This window comes from Xenopus tropicalis, chromosome 5 (genome assembly GCF_000004195.4).
Source record: "Xenopus tropicalis strain Nigerian chromosome 5, UCB_Xtro_10.0, whole genome shotgun sequence".
NCBI classification, from domain to species: Eukaryota; Metazoa; Chordata; class Amphibia; order Anura; family Pipidae; genus Xenopus; species Xenopus tropicalis.
This window is the reverse complement of record NC_030681.2, coordinates 91,289,331-91,307,145: the sequence shown is the minus strand read 5'-3', so window position 1 is coordinate 91,307,145 and position 17,815 is coordinate 91,289,331. Positions and strand designations below refer to the sequence as shown.

At 36.5% G+C, this 17,815-nt stretch overlaps 1 protein-coding gene across 1 annotated transcript in view; it reads left to right on the top strand.

Annotated features, from left to right (window-relative positions):
- Positions 1–17,815, top strand: part of cd109 (CD109 molecule) — a 67,071-nt gene that overhangs the window by 25,130 nt on the left and 24,126 nt on the right. Inside the window, exons 18-23 of the mRNA XM_031902588.1 lie at positions 998–1,112; positions 3,308–3,425; positions 6,950–7,063; positions 9,427–9,639; positions 12,085–12,229; positions 15,991–16,167. Coding sequence (XP_031758448.1) covers positions 998–1,112; positions 3,308–3,425; positions 6,950–7,063; positions 9,427–9,639; positions 12,085–12,229; positions 15,991–16,167 — 882 coding nt within the window. The remainder of the gene's footprint in view (positions 1–997; positions 1,113–3,307; positions 3,426–6,949; positions 7,064–9,426; positions 9,640–12,084; positions 12,230–15,990; positions 16,168–17,815) is intronic.

The following is a 17,815-nucleotide window of genomic DNA, read 5'->3' as shown; positions in this document are numbered from 1 at the left end:
CAGTTTTGAAGTGAAATGAACTGTTTCACCAGCAGCAATTACTTAGTAAAATATCTCCATTTCACCATGTAGTCTAATGTGCCACTTAATAGCCAATAGTTGATGCTTACTTTACTGGTTAGGATTAGTCTGTCTAATTTTTGGGTAATAATGATTTTTTTTTTTTGCTTCTTCTCATCCATAACTTTTTATTGTTTATAAAAAGGACTAATTGAAAAAAGGGCAGTCCTTCTGTCCATCATGTTATATTACCAGATTTTGTTTTGTGTGGAGAAGCATTTCTGCCATTCTACAGACCATCCTGTTTATTAATTAAATCTAAGGGGCTGATTTACTAACCCACGAATCCGACCCGAATTGGAAAAGTTCCGACTCGAAAGCGAACATTTTGCGTCTTTTTCGTATTTTTTGCGATTTTTTCGGCGTCTTTACGAATTTTTCGTTACCAATAAGATTTTTGCGTAAAAACGCGAGTTTTTCGTAGCCATTACGAAAGTTGCGTAAAATCGCCCGATTTTTCCGTAGCGTTAAAACTTACGCGAAAAGTTGCGCCTTTTTCGTAGCATTAAAACTTAAAAGGTGCGAAGTTTCGCGTAAGTTTTAACGCTACGAAAAAAGCGCAACTTTTTGCGCAAGTTTTAACGCTACGAAAAATCGCCAGATTTTACACAACTTTCGTAATGGCTACGAAAAACTCGCGTTTTTACGCAAAAATCGTATTGGTAACGAAAAATTCGTAAAGACGCCGAAAAAAATCGCAAAAAATACGAAAAAATCGCAAAATACCGATCATTACGAACAAAAACGCAATCGGACTCATTTCGACCCGTTCGTGGGTTAGTAAATGTGCCCCTAAGCCTCAGTACAACAGAATTTTTAGGAGTTTATTTATACATTTTGATATTTATTATTTGTGTTTTAATATTTTATTACCAAGAAATGCTACAGATGTAACTTTTGATTATTTATCTTATTTATTTATTTTTTGCTCTTTCAGTGTTTGAATCAGGCTTCGATATACCAGTACAAGGGGCACTTCCTGTTAATTTTGGCAGCCCTCGGATAAGATCTCTTTTCCCAGAGACGTGGATTTGGAAACATTTAAAAACTGGGTAAAATTTGTTTGACAATTTAAGATAAATATTAATGTTAAAAAACCTAATTAAAAGGAGATGTGTGTATTTAAACAACATTTTGGTAAATTTTATAAAACTTTAAATGGATATATACTATATAACTTTTCAGTTGTTCTTCATATTTTGTTTTATTTTTTGTGAATTATTAGCCTTCCAATTCTGCATCCTCTGGCTTGCAACTGAAATGCTTATTATTAATAATATGTTTCAGGCTCTGGTGCCTGATTAAAAGGGAAATGAGGCCTAGTAACCATGCAGCAGTTACAATTCCAAGCCTGGGAGCTGCGACAATAAAAAGTTAACAATTCAAAAGAACAGAGAAATAAAACAGAGCAATTGCAAATAATATTAGACCACTGTCTACATCATACTAAAAGTTAATTTGAAAGTAAGCTATCCCATCAATACAAATTGATTGTGGCCCAGGGCGTTGAAGACATTATTGAAATTTTGCATAGTAAACCCAAGGTTTATTTTGCCTGAAGTAATTTGAAATGATTGAGCCAAAATGATATTTCACCTATTTTGGGCTAATTAAATAAATAGATGACATGTCTTTTAAGCATTTGCATTTTTCAAATTCTATAGAAAACAAAGTATTACCCAATGCACATTCTCTGGCCCTATGGTGTACCAGTAATTCCTTTTCTTCAAGTGCATAACTTAACAAGAATTTGTTGTCAACATTTATAAACATAAATATTGCTAATATCAGGGTAAAACCTACATGGTTATAGTAACTATAACTAGCCATCTTTTTTCCTATTTTGGGTCCCCTGAACAATTCATTACCCTGTGCATCATATGCCTCTAAATGTGATCATCTTTGAGATGACTCCTTATAAAAAGCTACAACACTGGTAAGAGAAATAGCTTGGTCTGGAGGCACTTTTGCCATGAATATGCAGGATATTACCAGCGACAGGCCACTGAAGAGGATTGTTGGACTGTGAAAAATGTTAACTATTTAATTTACACCCCCAGTAAATTAGAGTTTTCTTTCACTTAAATTGGCAACACTATGAGGCTAATTTATGAATAGAAAGGATTTACTTTTAGCTCCCATTTAATAACATTCATTAACATTTTGTGTAAGCCTCTGAAAAAGGCAAACATTGCATTAATTTCAATGTAATGCATCTTCCATGCATTTATTTATACAGTAACATGAGTAATAAATTATGTTAGAGAATTTACATATATTAGAATATTTAGGAAAATATATTAGTATATATATTTTTTATACTAAACTGATTGCACTAGTCAAAAGTCTTTTAAATTGTCACAGGAGCTTTTTATCTTGGATTCCAGACAGTGCACAGGCTCAGTGAGCTCTAAGCAGTTGTTGAGAAGCTGAGCTTAGGTTTAATTGCAAATTATAAAGCAGAATATGAGGTTGGTCTGTAATATAAGCTGATGCTACAGGGCTAATTATTAAATTCTGTTGCTAAGTGCACTGGTTTCAGAGCTGCCATGTAATGTGAATATGAATTACTATTCAGCCGTATACGGTTACATTCATATTCTATATATACAGTATATTGTAAGTTTGTCCTTAATATCAGTAAGTGACAGCAGCACAGAATATGTGCAGTGAATAAGCATAAAAGAAGATGGGGAGCTACTGGGGCATCTTCAGAGGCACAGATCTTCCTTGCTAAAAGGCTGTGGTTGCCTTGGGCTGGTACAGAAGCTCAAAACATAATGTACAATATTTCAAGCCTATTTCTTTAGTTAATCTTAAGTTCTCCTGTAATAGAACAATCAAAATGGCCCTGGCTCAGTATGTCCAAAGTGCCAACAATGTAAATCTTATCTTGTATCCTAACGGTTGCCACCGGTTGCCAGTAATACATTTATTAGTAACATTGACCGAAGTTGAGCAAAATCTGTGCAAGTTTACTTTGCCACACTACAGGTTAGGTCCTACAGTCAGATTTTCTGCATGCCTGTTGCTACTTTAAATTCTATTGTAGAATTTAGTATTCCAAATATTGCTTTGACTTGAGCTACAATTGCGCATAGATTTTCAATTCTATACTATATGGGTGTAACACTGGAATCCCAAACCTCAACACAAATTAAGAGCATAAAAACTTTTTTTGCATTTCTTATTCTTAACAGATCATTTATAATTGCAAGTGTGGCATAAATGATTTTTCATTTCTTAGATCCACAACACATATGACACTTGACTTGAAGGTGCCAGATGTCATCACTACTTGGATCACTAGCGCTTATGTGATCTCTGAGAATTTCGGATTTGGAATGCTGGCACCCCCAGAGCAGGTAATAAAAGTAAAATAAAATGATTTGCTTCAAAAAAATAATATTCTGGTTATGTTTCAAATAATATTTTGAGTGCATCACAGTTAGCAGTGGATGAAAGTATCTGGGGCTCATTTACAAAGAATGTCTGAATGTGATTTGTTAGGAACATGTCTGCTGCATCTATTGACATAGTCCACAGTGGGGACCCTAGAATTACTGCCAATCTTAAAGGCTGTTCCTTTACTTTATTCATATTTCACTTGTTCCTTGCAAACAATGACACCCACAGTTTCATAGAAATAATGACGTAAGATTCTTAATTTTTTCATATTTCTTCTCTCTAGAGACAACTTTTTTTTTTTGTATGGCAGTCTATGATTTTTACTTTCCATAGTACAGTCAGAGTTACAAGTATAATGATTGCACTTTAATGAAAGATTGTCCTCCTGCTGTATCATAGTAAATAGTTACATAATTAAGGTTTAAAAAAAGACCAAAAGTCCATCAAGCTCAACCCTGCCAAGGAAACCCCAGTGTACACACACAGACCCATACCGACCCATCTATTCACTACCTAAACTATATATACTGTGAGAGATGCAATGGGAAAATATCATTATTTAGTGTATTTCCACCACTGTTAATGGTGGGATACAAAGGGCACCAGGGAAAATGCCTGGTTGCACAGGTGATGCTGGGTTTATATTACTGGCTTAGGAAAAGCCAAATCAACAGGTCCCTGGAGTGAATGGGGGGAGAGTAGGAAAGATGCTCCATTCCATACTCCACTTAGTATTTTCAGTTGGCCAGCTGTAGGGAGCTGCCTGATTAGGCTGCAGGTGAGCAGAAAATAAAAGGGCTGTGTGATTACACAGGGGGTTGAGTTGGAGGTTGATTCTTGACTCAGGAGGTCACTCTCAGAGCGGGGCACAGAGCAGGTGGGCTGCCTGTGTTAGGAAGTCCCAAAGGAGCTGGGGGTGCCACCTGCCACAACGAGGAGCAGAGGGAGTTCTCCCCAGGTGGATGAGTGCTGAGAGGAGTCAGCAAGGCTTAATGTGAAGCCTGAGTGTTCCAGAGTGTGGAAGTAACCCTGGAAGGTGAGAGCCCTGAAGAACTCATTTAGGGCCCTCTTAAAGGCATCAACAGAATCTGCCATTACAACATTACTAGGAAGGGCATTCCACAACCTCACTGCCCTCACCGTGAAAAACCAACTACACTGCTTCAAATGGAAGCTCCGTTCCTCTAATCTAAAGGGGTGGCCTCTGGTGCGCTGATTGGTTTATCTTTTCCTTTGACTAAATGGAACTGATAACCTAGTTACTGATTATACAATAATGCCAAAACTCAAAAACACATTACAATAGTAAAACCAAAAAGTAAAAGTTGAACTGTGGGATGCATTTACTTATGTTTGTTAAATTTTATATTACATGAAAACTACAAAAAAAACATGATTTATTAAGCAAAAAAAGACAAAACAATGCCATATAAAAGCTGTTGAGATCACACAGAAGTCAATCGGAGCTGTCTTAGGCAAACTGTAATAAATTCAATTTGTGGTTTAAGAGGTTTTTGTGATTTTTTTTGTTTGTAAGTGCGCAAACATTCTTGCGAAAACTATGATTTTAGGTCATTGGTTTAAAACAAACAAGCACCACCACCGCCCCTGGCATGCACAACCAGCCCAACATGCTGGTTCCAAGTATATTGCAGAACTGTAATAATAAAAATAGAGGGTCTACGATTAAACAGAAACAAATGTAAATTATGTGAATCCTTGGTTAAGCTAAAATGCAGAAAACACAAAGTTCATAAAATCTATCCAAGACCAGAAGCTGGACTTCAGCTCTGCTATAATTCTTCATGTATTTTATTAAAATGGCAGCAAAGCAACTTATTTGGGTTGGCACTCTTTTGTAAGACTTTTGTCTGTAAATGCTAGAAAAGCGTAGCTAAAATTTACTTTATAAATATTATATTTTGTAACTTCTGTAAGGTTTTCTTAGCCAAATATTTTGTGGGTGACAGTTACATCTTAGATCTTGCCTTTCCAAGAAAGTAGGTTCTGAGTCAACAAACCCCTGAATTCCCAACCCCATGAAGAAGTGGAAGCAAGGGTCTGCTAAGGAATTCTCCAAATAGTTACTTCCTACTTCTACCCAAAAGCACATGGGAAGGAGTGGTCTTTATGATGATATAGTTATCACAACTCTCCACCATAGCACGAGGGACAAAATTGGTCATTGGTGGTCTCAGAAATCAAAGCAGAGAATAATTATGCTTCTATTCCAGTGGGGAGGAAGTTGTTAGAGAGGCATTACTGTACATTCCTTAAATAAATGTTTCTGTTTTGCCACCACCACTACACAAAGATCATTTTATTCTACCCATACAGCCATTAACCCTCTTCATTTTAAAAAAAATATTATTAAATGAGAAACCATTGCTTACAGTTTAGTAGTTTACAACTGTGCCTTTTGTGCTTATGTTCCACAGCTATTTTTTTATTATCAACACATCTGCCAGATATTTACCAAATGTAACAAATTGCATATATAAATAAAGTGAATGCTGGCCACATGAAAGTTGTTTATGCTGGTTTGTGGCATGCCTGGTGGCCAAAGTTGTGGTTTCTTTAGACATCAATGCATAGTTTTACATTTAAAAAAAAAAGTTGGTCTATTTCCCTCTTATCTGTCACATGAAGAACACCAAGCGCTCCGGATTCCAAGGTTTTGCTTTAAAAACGATCCTTTATTGATTCATTAAAACGTTGAATGCCTAACGCGTTTCGTGCGCGTGCGCACTTAATCATAGGCTTATTTCCTTCTTATCCCTGGCTACATAAAAAGGCTTTTGGGTGAGCAGTTTGTATTTGTAATAAACTAAATTAAAAATTGGATAACTGGTCAGAAACATTGTTTTGAATGCTGATATCTTGTTTTAAATGTCACTTTGTTTTAAGGAACGCTGTCATGGTAAAAACTGTTTTAGATAAAGCTTCTCCAGCCGAATCCTTCATTTAAATGTTTTTCAAAAACACATATTTTATATTTAATTTTGAAATTTCACATGGGGCTAGCCATATTCTTCATTTCCCAGGGTGCCATAGCCATGTGACCTGTGCGCTGTAAGTTGGAGTGATATCACCCCCCTCATAGCAGCCTATCAGCAGAACAATGGGAACTAAGCAAGATAGCAGCTCCCAGTAGATATCAGAATAGCACTCAATAGTAAGAAATCCAAGTCTGGCTTGGGACTCATCCAGTTACATGGGAGTAGGAGGAACAATAGGTTACCTGAAAGCAGTTCTAATGTGTAGCGCTGGCTCCTTCTGAAAGCTCAGACTCAGGCACAATGCACTGAGATGGCTGCCTACACACCAATATTACAATTTATACATTTGTGAGTGAATTATATGCCATATAAACAATGTAATTTAATTTAGAAATAAAACATATACAATAAAAACCACGACAGAATCCCTTTAAGTTTTCTGCAAATCCAGTTTAATTACCTTATTTTTTTTTTCTTTTCAGTTGGAAGCCTTTCAGCCATTCTTTCTTTCCTTAAATCTGCCCAGTTATGTTATCAGAGGAGAACAATTTGTGTTGGAAGTAATTGTCTTCAACTATTTGCAGAAAGAAACTGAGGTAAAACATTGTGAAGAATATGTGATGAAGTTATGAGGTGCTAGTTTACTGAAGTGCAAAGTATAATTTCTGAGTATTTTTAGTTATTTAACTTTTTGTAAGTAGTATAAGCTTGCAAGATCCACAACAGACACTTTAATTACTTTTAAGGCAGTTTATTTATACCCAGCGGTGCCTATTTCAGCATGCAAAACCATGAAAGTACTGTAACTCCTGCTCTCTGGGCAGTACCCTCACACATTTGGTGCATTCTCTCATTACACTGGGTTCCTTGTAGGCTGTCAGCAAAAACAAACAGGTTTAGGGTCACTCTTGCACTTCCACAGCCAGGTAACCTTCCTGCACTGTATAAGGTTCAGAGAGACCAAACTCACTTTCTCAATACAATTATGCCTTTCAAAAGAACAGCCTTTTTGTGTAATGTCTGCTCCAGTAACTGAACTGGACAAATGAAATGGTCTGCCTGTTCCTTTCTTACAGAACACTTCAGCTTCCAGGGCAAGCAGAGAACAGTGAAAATGTTTTTTCTTTAGAAATACTTTCCCTGGAGCTTACATCTCCCACTATGGAGAACTTAAAGGCAAAACTTGCCTTTTAACACTTACCTTTAGTCATTCTCTTACAGTAGATACAATAATTTACAAGACATTTGTGACAAGTTGTCCACACTTGAGAATTCAGTATAGACAGTAGTTTATAATAGCAAGGTTGGGTTGGCAGACAAGGAAAGATAAACATTATCCTTATTTATTAACTAAGATACTGAAGGTAGGTTGGGAGATTAAAAATGTTGGGCACTATTTGCTCTAGTCATCAATTATATGTCTATATATTGAAAGTGCTACTGCTTCTCTGAGTGATTAGCTGATGTATTGCATGTGTAGAAATGTGCAAGTTAGTTTCATTGAGGGGGGGTCTCTTGGGTGCCCATACACGTAAAGATCTGCTCGCTTAGCGAGGTTGCCAAGCGAGCGGATCTTCTCCCGATATCCCCACCTACAGGTGGGCGATATCGGGAAACATGTAGGCTAATTTGATTGTTTGGCCCTGGGGCCAAACAATCGAATTATAATGGAGGCAATGGGGAAGTCAGTCCCCGATCCGACTAAATCTTTTGACCTTCATAATCGATATCTGGCCGATTTCAGGCCAAATATCGGTCAGGCATGTCCCTCGTTCCTGCCCCTACACGGGCCGATAAGCTGCCCAATCGGTCCAAGGGACCGATATCGGCAGCTACAATCGGCCCATGTATGGCCATCTTTAGCCTGCACTCTTTTAGTTTAGCTTGTGTCTCTCTTATTAAGTTTGAGGGAAGCTTCTTAACATGATGTTGCCTAATTTTGATTCTGTAGTATAGTGAGTTGTAGTATAATACAAGAGCATTCGGTAGGCTGGAGAGATTTCTTCCCAAACTGACCGTTACAATAGGTTTTATTAACCTGGTACCATAGCATTGTCATGGGGCTTACTGTGATTGTTAATTTAGCATTATCTCTAGGGAAAATTTCTATAAGCTTCATACTTTTCTAAGAATATATTTCTAAAGCTGTTAATTTACTCTTTTCCCCTGGATAATATCTGATATCTAAACCACACAGTAAAAAGCTGTTAATATATTGCACGTAACATAATGGATATATGTATGCAGATATATATGTATCATAATCATAAAGCTATGCTATTGGTTGAATATTTGGGTTATTTTAGGCCTTAACACTGTATTAGCCTGGTTTTTGTTAAAGAAATGTGTTGCAGGCATGATGGGTCCACTAAGGAAAAGTCCAGTCTTAAGTAACTTATGTTAGAGAAATTGGTGTAATAATTTTTTTACTTGGGGACAGGGCCCTTTAAGTTTCATGTAGATGTTTACTTGGGGACAGGGCCCTTTAAGTTTCATGTAGATGTTTACTTGGGGACAGGGCCCTTTAAGTTTCATGTAGATGTTTACTTGGGGACGGGCCCTTTAAGTTTCATGTAGATGTTTTTCACAGTATTCTTCAGAGAAATAGTGACTTTTATATGGTATTAATAAATAGCCCTCAGTTGCACAAAAAATAGTACATCATTTTAGTAACATTGGAGATTCGGTGTGGGGGTTTGCTGAAGCTGGCCATATGCGTACCCACAATATTTTATGAAACAGAGTTTCACTGTGTGTGGCCCCTTGTATGCTCTTTTCTTTTTTGCTTGGGAGTCAACAAGGGGGAGTGTGTACTCAGGTGGCCCTGTATGGCTGCCTTATGGTTGTATAAAATCTAAGACAAAAGATTGTCTCACTTAGATATGCATTGCTCTAAATATTCTCAAATGCTTATTTTATACTACATTTCAAAAATTTATATGCACTCTTCTTTCCTAAGGTGTCTGTAACACTTGAAAAAAGTGATGCTTTTGAAATTCAGTTAGCATTTGTAAATGCAAGTGAAAGCCAACAGTCTGTGTCAGTCCCAAGCCAAGAAGGAAAAATTGTTTTCTTTCCAATCAAACCAATTCATCTTGGCGAGATTCCTATTACTGTGAAAGCCATATCCGCTCTTGCTTCAGATGCTGTAACTCAGAAACTACAAGTTAAGGTAAACAGGCATACTTTCACAGTACCGTCTAAATTTGTCTTATGGCAACAATTTGAATGCAAATAGTACAAACTAATAGAATATTCTTTGAGATGTCTAAAATGTTTTACAGATCAAGGAAGTGTTTGGTGATCAGTGTAGTTGGTTCCCGGTACCTGATTTTATAAGTAATATACCACAAAGAATAAGTAGAAAATAATACCCATAATGTTGTTACTTTTTAACTTAATTCAGAGAACAATCACATAAAGAGTCTAGGTTTCCGAAAAATATATGTTTGGAAAATCACACAAGGTAAATAGGATAGTTTTAGAATGTAGCCTCACTGTACACCAACCTAACAGAGGTAACAACAGAATAAATCACTGTAATAAATGTTATCAGTGAAGATTTTCTCAAACCCCCCTGCACATTTTAAGAACTATATATACATACAAACGATTGTGCAAGTAGTTTACAACTAGCAAAAAACAGTAAAGTATGCAGTTTCTGTACAGATTTAAATTTGAGCTCACAGTGTCATTAACTGCAAATATATTGAATATATATTTTAGATTTAAAATGCACTTGTAACCAAGGTAAGCCAAGCTCATCATACATCATGTATGGGTACCAGAAAGGGAAGCTTGGGAATACTAGCAGGAACTGATCTTTAGCATTTAACAGTTGGATTTAGGAGAACCCATCTGTTTTTTGAGTCCTACTAGGCTTTAGATTAAAATATGTCACAGGCTCCCTCATGAAGCATTAAATAGGAGTAGAGCTACACAGCTAGAGGCAAATGTAGGCATCTGTGAGGGAAACCAAATAAACAAGGAAAGAAAGCATAACACTAAAATGGTCATAACCAAGCTGTCATGAACCACCACCACATATGTACATGACCAAGCGTGCGGCTGTAAGGGTTAACACATCAACTATACAGTTTCTTGCTAACCCGTGCGGTCAAACCCAAACAGTCCCAACATGCCAGAACATAAAATCTGCCACCACCACGTTTAAGGGCCGCAAGCACCCAAGTCTAAACTCTCTGCTGCACACTGACGCTTAACAGAGGCAAATCACCCTAGACTTTCTAGCTAAGAACTCTAACAGTCACTCCAGCCAACAATGCCAATGAACAATGTTCATTTAGAGCAACAAAGACAAACTTATTCAATTTTATATTTAATAATCCAAAGTGGACAGTGCATATATTATATAAAAACAGTTAATATTACAAAATGACATACAGGTTGCAAATGTTATAAAATAAGAAAAACTTAAAATAATGAGATAGACCATTCCACTGTAGCACAGGTAGGATAATTTAGTTACCTTGTTGATTCATTTGGCCCTGTCTGGCTCTTCACACATACTAGTCCCCTAGCCAGACAGGCCGTCTTCACCGTCTTTTAGGGGGTATTTGTGAATTACCCCCTATTGTGAGGGGTTTCCTTCAAATGCAAATTCTAAAAATACTTTCTAAATTGAATGCCTAACCCTTTCTATGCTGGTCCTTACTGCTCCAGCATTACACAAGCATTAGAAGCAGTGCTAGCAGGACCTGAAAGACTAAGATGAGTTGGTCATAACCAGTACATCAACTTGGGATTCAAAGCCTGGGTGTTTTTGGCCCATTTACATTTTTCCCTGTAAAGAAGATGGGAGTCTACAGGGTCACTGCTATTTTATTATCATTTATATATCTGTCCCAGCACCTCCAATGCATAGATAATTGGGGAAAAAGGCATAACCACATGACTAAAATAAAAATGCAAAAAGCAAAAAGCATAGGAAAGGAGAGCTAATTTCACCCTTAGCTGAAAGGCTCCAAATGATTTATATTATGTATACTGTAACTTGAAAACTGGTACAGTATGCAGAAAACTGGAAATACATTAATTACAATATCTTAATATAATAATAATTAATTGTGAGCATTAGCTAGTAAAAGAATTATCATTTTACATGAAATGTAAAATGAATGAGACAATATTTAATGGCATATATACTGTAGACAGAAACTATGGACAGTAGGGGTACTTTTGTACAGGGCTAATTATCTAGTTTATTGAAAGCCTCTGACAGTTTAGGATGAGTTGGCAGTAATTAGTAAAACAAATTAGTGATTTATTAATGTCTTTATATAAAAAAATTAAGAAAATATAAATTCCCTAAATTAAAATATAAGGCAAACCACAATATTCAGTACAGGCTCTGATTATTTGCTAAACAAAGATGTATATTGTCCCTTTAAATGAAAAAATTCAGTGTTTATTGTTTATGTAATATATAGTCCAAAAACAGTAATGCTGGTGACTGTCCATATTTAGTCACCAACAAGGGCCTGGAGAAGCCACAGGGCTTATTGTTAAGTAGTAATCTATTGGTTTTGCCCATTTATTTAATAAATGTATTTTTTATAGACTTATAGTAATATAATTTATTACTTTATTTTAACAGGCAGAAGGAGTTCAACAATCACATTCACAGACACTCCTTTTGGATCTGATGGGCAACAAACCAAAATCTATTTCACAGACTTTGAATTTTACATTCCCTCCTGATGTAGTAAGTGGCAGTGAAAAGGCATTTATTACTGTTGTTGGTAAGGATGAAAATTTGCTCTATGCAATTACAAAATGGATGCTGAAAGAAACTGCATCTTCAAATTCAGCAAATATTAATATTTTACATGCACCTTCATTTGTTTACTTTTCAAATATGAATTAGACTATGCTGACAATGGCTATTTATTATTATGCATTTTATAAAATATTACTATAATGGTTTTGAATGAGAAAAATGACATGAAAAATCTGTCAGCCTGGGATAATGAAGTTTTTATTGTACTGAACATATACCATTTTACAAATATTATGTCTAAAAATGTCTAACGTGCAACCTTTCACCTGTTACTGAACTTTAACTCAAATCTTTTAGGAACTACAAGCAATGCAAAAACAGAAGCATACCATTTTTAATGGAATAAACTCCATTTTTAATGGAATAAACTTATAACTAATAACTTAATAAACTAATTTAAACAGAAAAAATTAGGTCGGAGGCCATGCTTGTGAGAGAATTCTTCTGAAGTCTTTTTATTTGAAGATGCTGGTTTTAGTATTTCCCCAACAGTTTGAATGGTAGGAATGGATAGCGCCGGATTTGTTGTTGGGGTGCCCCAAGGCCACCCCCATTTGCGACCCCCCCCCCCGCGCACATGTGCATTAGCGCTTCCATTTAAACTCACATAGAAGTCCCCATTGCTCCGTATGTGAGCAAAATTGCTGTGCGGCATTGTGCCACCCTAGGCCTGGTCCTTTGTGGCCTCACCAGAAATACAGACCTGGGGATAGATCTGTTTATCGAAGTCTAGGACTACTGCTAGACATGGTGGATTCTCTGCCTGCGGCCCTGGTGCATGCACACAGAGTGTATTTTGGCAGTTTTGTCAAAATTTAATGCCTTAACCAGGGCAGAAGCAATGGCTCCAGGTGCAGGTACATCAAGAAGCTTTTTAGAGAGTAGGGGCAGATACTTAACCTATGTTTATCCACAGACTGAGAATTTACCATGTCTGGCAGTAGCCGTCAGGTGGGAGCAGGAGTGTGGTAGGGTATAGTTTAGCTATGGGCCAATAACTGAGGTATATTTAAATACCAAAATAGATAAATGAATCCTTGCCCAGTAACAAGAAGAAAAGGAAAGGTAGGGTTTAAAGCCATAGAGGCACATTAACCCTATGTGTCCCTACATATATATATATAAATAAATACATACATATTGTATATACAGTAAAAAAATTGCTTCCTAAATTCCTTCCTTTTCCCAGCTCCATTTAATACCTATGATTGGGGTTCTTCAGGCATCTATTATTTCACCATTCATTTGTTATATATTATAAGGGTCTCTATTAATTATCCTCTTATGCAGTGTTTTGGTAGGTAGTGAAGAGAAGGGGTTATCATCCACTTTTCTACTTTAATTTCTGATGGATGGATGAGATAATGAAAATGTTGAAGGGTCATAGCTGCAGTACTAATCTGTTTTACTACAGGAGGCTTAAGTAGGCAATGGGTCTTCTATATGTCAATTCAGTGATGTGGAATGATGTTCAGAGACAATATTTTATTGTTTTAGCAAGCACATACCTTTACCACAGTAGTTAGGCAGTTAATGGGCCACATTGCTGTGTTCATTCAGCACAATTGATAGGAACTGTAGGAAGGGGAATGAATGGGTAGGCAAGAGTAGGCAGTATAAGTGCCTGCTTAAGGCAGAGGTATTTTTGGAAAATGTGATATGTTCAGCAACACACTATTTTAGAAAGTCATCCATAGATCTGATCCTTGTCTTTCCTCAGCCTTTCTGTGTTACCTTGAGGGATAAGTTGCATTAAAATAAATTTGTCGTTAAATTAGTGTAAACTATTTGTTTACCAACTAATTTGTTATTCAACCAGTTTCACCAATTTCAAATTGTCTTAAGTTTTGCTTCAGATTTGTATTGAGTAATTTCATACTCCACCTTGAAATAAAAATTTAACAGCAAGGTGTACAAAATTAAAAAAAAAATCATGAAATTAAGGCTTTTGTGAATTCGACATTTGTTTAAGGACAACAGTAATATTCCTTGCTCCAATCTCAGTTACTCTACTTTTGTGATTTTCTCCTCTTGTCTATGTCCAATACTAATGTTATACAAGGTTAAAACCCTAGTGAGATTATGTGAGGTGTGTAGATAGTTACCCTTTCCTTTGGATGCCAAAGCAGTGTGGCTGTGCCAGCTTAAGAAAACTGACAGAGAGGTGCATGGAGACTGAACCACATACAAACTGTTATACTCATCTACTGCTCTGGAATCAGCAATTTAGTCACTTTTCTTGTTATTAAGACTAGAACAGACATATGAATAGCAGAGAAGCAATAGTGACAATAGCTTTTGAAATTGAATCAGAAATGATATGTATTACATTGGCTAGAATAAGTATGACTAAATTAACTGCTAGATAAACCATATGGCTCAAAGCATTACTGTTCAAAACTAATTGTAGACTGGTATTCATAGCTGAACTCATGCAAATTAGCATCTATGTTAGTAAATTCCAAAGATGCCTGTTTGTACGACAAAGTAATGAAAAAACAGAAGCATTTTCTAATCTTTAGAATTATTGCTTATCATTTGGCCAGTAATCTTTTCTTTACCTTAAAATTGATGTTTTTGCATTGTGATGTTAAAACATACATTTATTGAATGATTGAAGCATGACAAAATTAAAATCAGTACTATCTCTGGTTGGATAGTTGCCCATATTCACAGAGGATCTGCTCAAGTTTTTGAAACTATAGTGGGAGGAAACACTTTTACTAACCCTGGGCAAATATGCACCTAGGCAGTAATCCGGGTAACCAATCAAATATTTACCTGAAGCTGGCTGAATGGGTGCCACAGGTTGCTGCCCAGTTGCAGGTTTACACTGTGTTAGTAAATGAACTCCAGAGAATTTATAATGCTGACTAACTTGAACCGGCGTGCTAACTATATATGTATTTAATAAAGAGCATTATTTAATTGTAGCAAAATATTTTACTTGTCAGTGGAATTCTGAGTGATAGAATGCAAATTAAATGCACTGTTTAAAGGAGAAGGAAAGGTAAAAACTCAGTTTTATCATGTATGTAAATACAGCCATAAGCACTCACAGAAACTCTGTCAAAAGAAACACAGGATTTCATTGTGTTTTCTTCGCTATCAGACTTCCTCTCTCAGAAAAATCCCTTATTCCTAGGCAGGAGTCTGCACAGTTCTCTCCTTTTTCCCTTTCTTCTGCTCCCCCACCCACAAGAATGCATAAGAACTCCCTCCCCCTCCTATCAGAATGTGTTATCTGAGCTACCAACAGCTAAAGTTGCGGCAGGAAGCTACTAAAACCACACTAAAATGGCAGCTGCTATCTTAAACAAACAGAGGGAGCTTTCAGGGCTCTTTACTCAGGTATGGTTTAGCTTTCTACAGAATAAATATGGTTTTCTAGGTGGCACTAATCTGGCTAATCTATTGGCAGTAAAATGCCAAAATGATGTTCCTTTTCATTTAAACCACAGAAGTGGCTGAAATTAAATAAACCTTTCTCTGTTCATGATAAAACATTTTGGGAGAAAAGGGTGTTGTCCTGGGTAGTTATCTTAAAGTTTGGGAAGATTATTGATGCCTATAATTAAAACAGTCTATAAAGTAATCGTAAAAGAGCTGACAGATTGATTTGAAACAGTGGAATTGCAGTTTGGGAAGAACTTTGGTACAATCTTGGGAATTCTTGTGATCTGGGAATAGGCTGTTGTAAATACAGAAGTTTTCTTTTCCCAGGTGATCACCTTGGGCTTTCCATTAGAAGCATAAAGTCATTAATTCAAATGCCATATGGATGTGGTGAACAGAACATGATAAGATTTGCTCCTAACATTTTCATTATGGAATACCTATCCAGAACAAAGCAACTGAATGAAGACGTTGCCCATAAACTTATTTCATTTATTAAAAATGGTAAGTTAGTATATAAATGCAAGCTGGTAAAGCCTTTTTTAAAGAGAGGACCATGTGCAAGCTGACCACAGCACACAAATTTTTAATGACATAGGTGTATAGGTGTAAAGATATTTACACCTATACATTTCCAATAAACAATGTTCTTTGGGATTTTGCTTCTAGACTAATCTTTCTTACATTGAAATTGGATCATTGACAGTGTTAAGCAAGCTTTTGGCAATTATAGCACTAGTTGTTTACCTGTCACCACGTCTGTGGTTATTCAGTGGAAAGAACCATATCTGAAGGTATATCTTCATTCAAGTTCTTGCATGCTTTAAACACGGTTACACGGTTACATTGGCCCCTGCATTGTTCATGCCTCAGATCCAGGCTATAAGCACCTGCATTGTTTACACCTCAGACCCTAAGGGGGACATTTACTAATCCACGAATCCGAATCCCGAAAGGGAAAAATTCGGATTGGAAATGAAAATTTCGTTGCCTTTTTGTCACAACTTTTTCGTATTTTGCGCGACTATTTTGTCGCCGTCGCGATTCTTTTGTATTGAGCGATTGTAAACGATTGTAAAACCAAGCCAATTTTTTCGCAACGGCGACTAAACAGTCGCGGAAAATATATGAAAAAGTAGCGGAAAATATACGAAAAAGTCACGATGCCAACGAAAATGTCGCAAAAAATACCGATCATTACGAAAAAAACGCATTCTGACGCCTTCGGACCGTTCGTGGATTAGTAAATCTGCCCCTAAGTATACCCTGCCTGTGTGCGCCATACTACCTTATGATGACCCACTCAGTTCTATTATACAGAAAATGGCAGCAGGGCCAATAGAATAATGTGTATACATCATGCAGGGTTATTCCTTTTACCTCAAAAATTATTTTTTCTAGTGAATTAGGATACCATGGTGGCATTTTCCTATCCCCTGATAATTTGGCAGACAACAATCAATCTCATCTGATTATTCCTAATGCTCTAGCTACTTCTGCTACTACCTAGATAAATGTGCTATGAGACTGGTGCTTTATTTCCCATCAAGATCTCAAGTTCTCTTTAGAACTTCTGCGTTTAATATCTTGGATCTTGTTTTATTAAAGCTCTTCAGAAATTGGCTCCTCTATGGTGTAAATAGTAGAAAATAAATTATTTTATTTTACCCATTACCCACTAATCAATTAATACCTTGACAATGTGTTTTTAATTTACATTTTTCATTTCCACTTGACTTGTTGTTAAATCATTTTCCTATACCTGATTGGGGGCAGTAGATATTTTTGGTTAATTGTTAATCTGGATATAAACCTTACCACCTATAGCACCCTATCAAGCAACTGCAGCGTCTTCTACAAGAAACAATTTGAGATTAGTGATGAGCGAATTTTTTCACCAGGCATGGATTCGCAGCGAATTTCCGCATTTCGCCATTGTTTCGTGAAACTTCAGTAAAAATTTGCTGTGAAAAAATTTGGTGTGCGGAATTTTTTGCCATGCGTCAAATTGGGCACTGTCGCATCAAAATAAGGGCATGGTTGCAGCAAAGTAAGGGCGTGGTCACGGCAAAAAAAAGCACTGGCGACAAAAAAAGATGCTGGCGGCAAAAAAAATCGTGCATCAAATGTGTTTCGCGATTTTTTTGCCCTT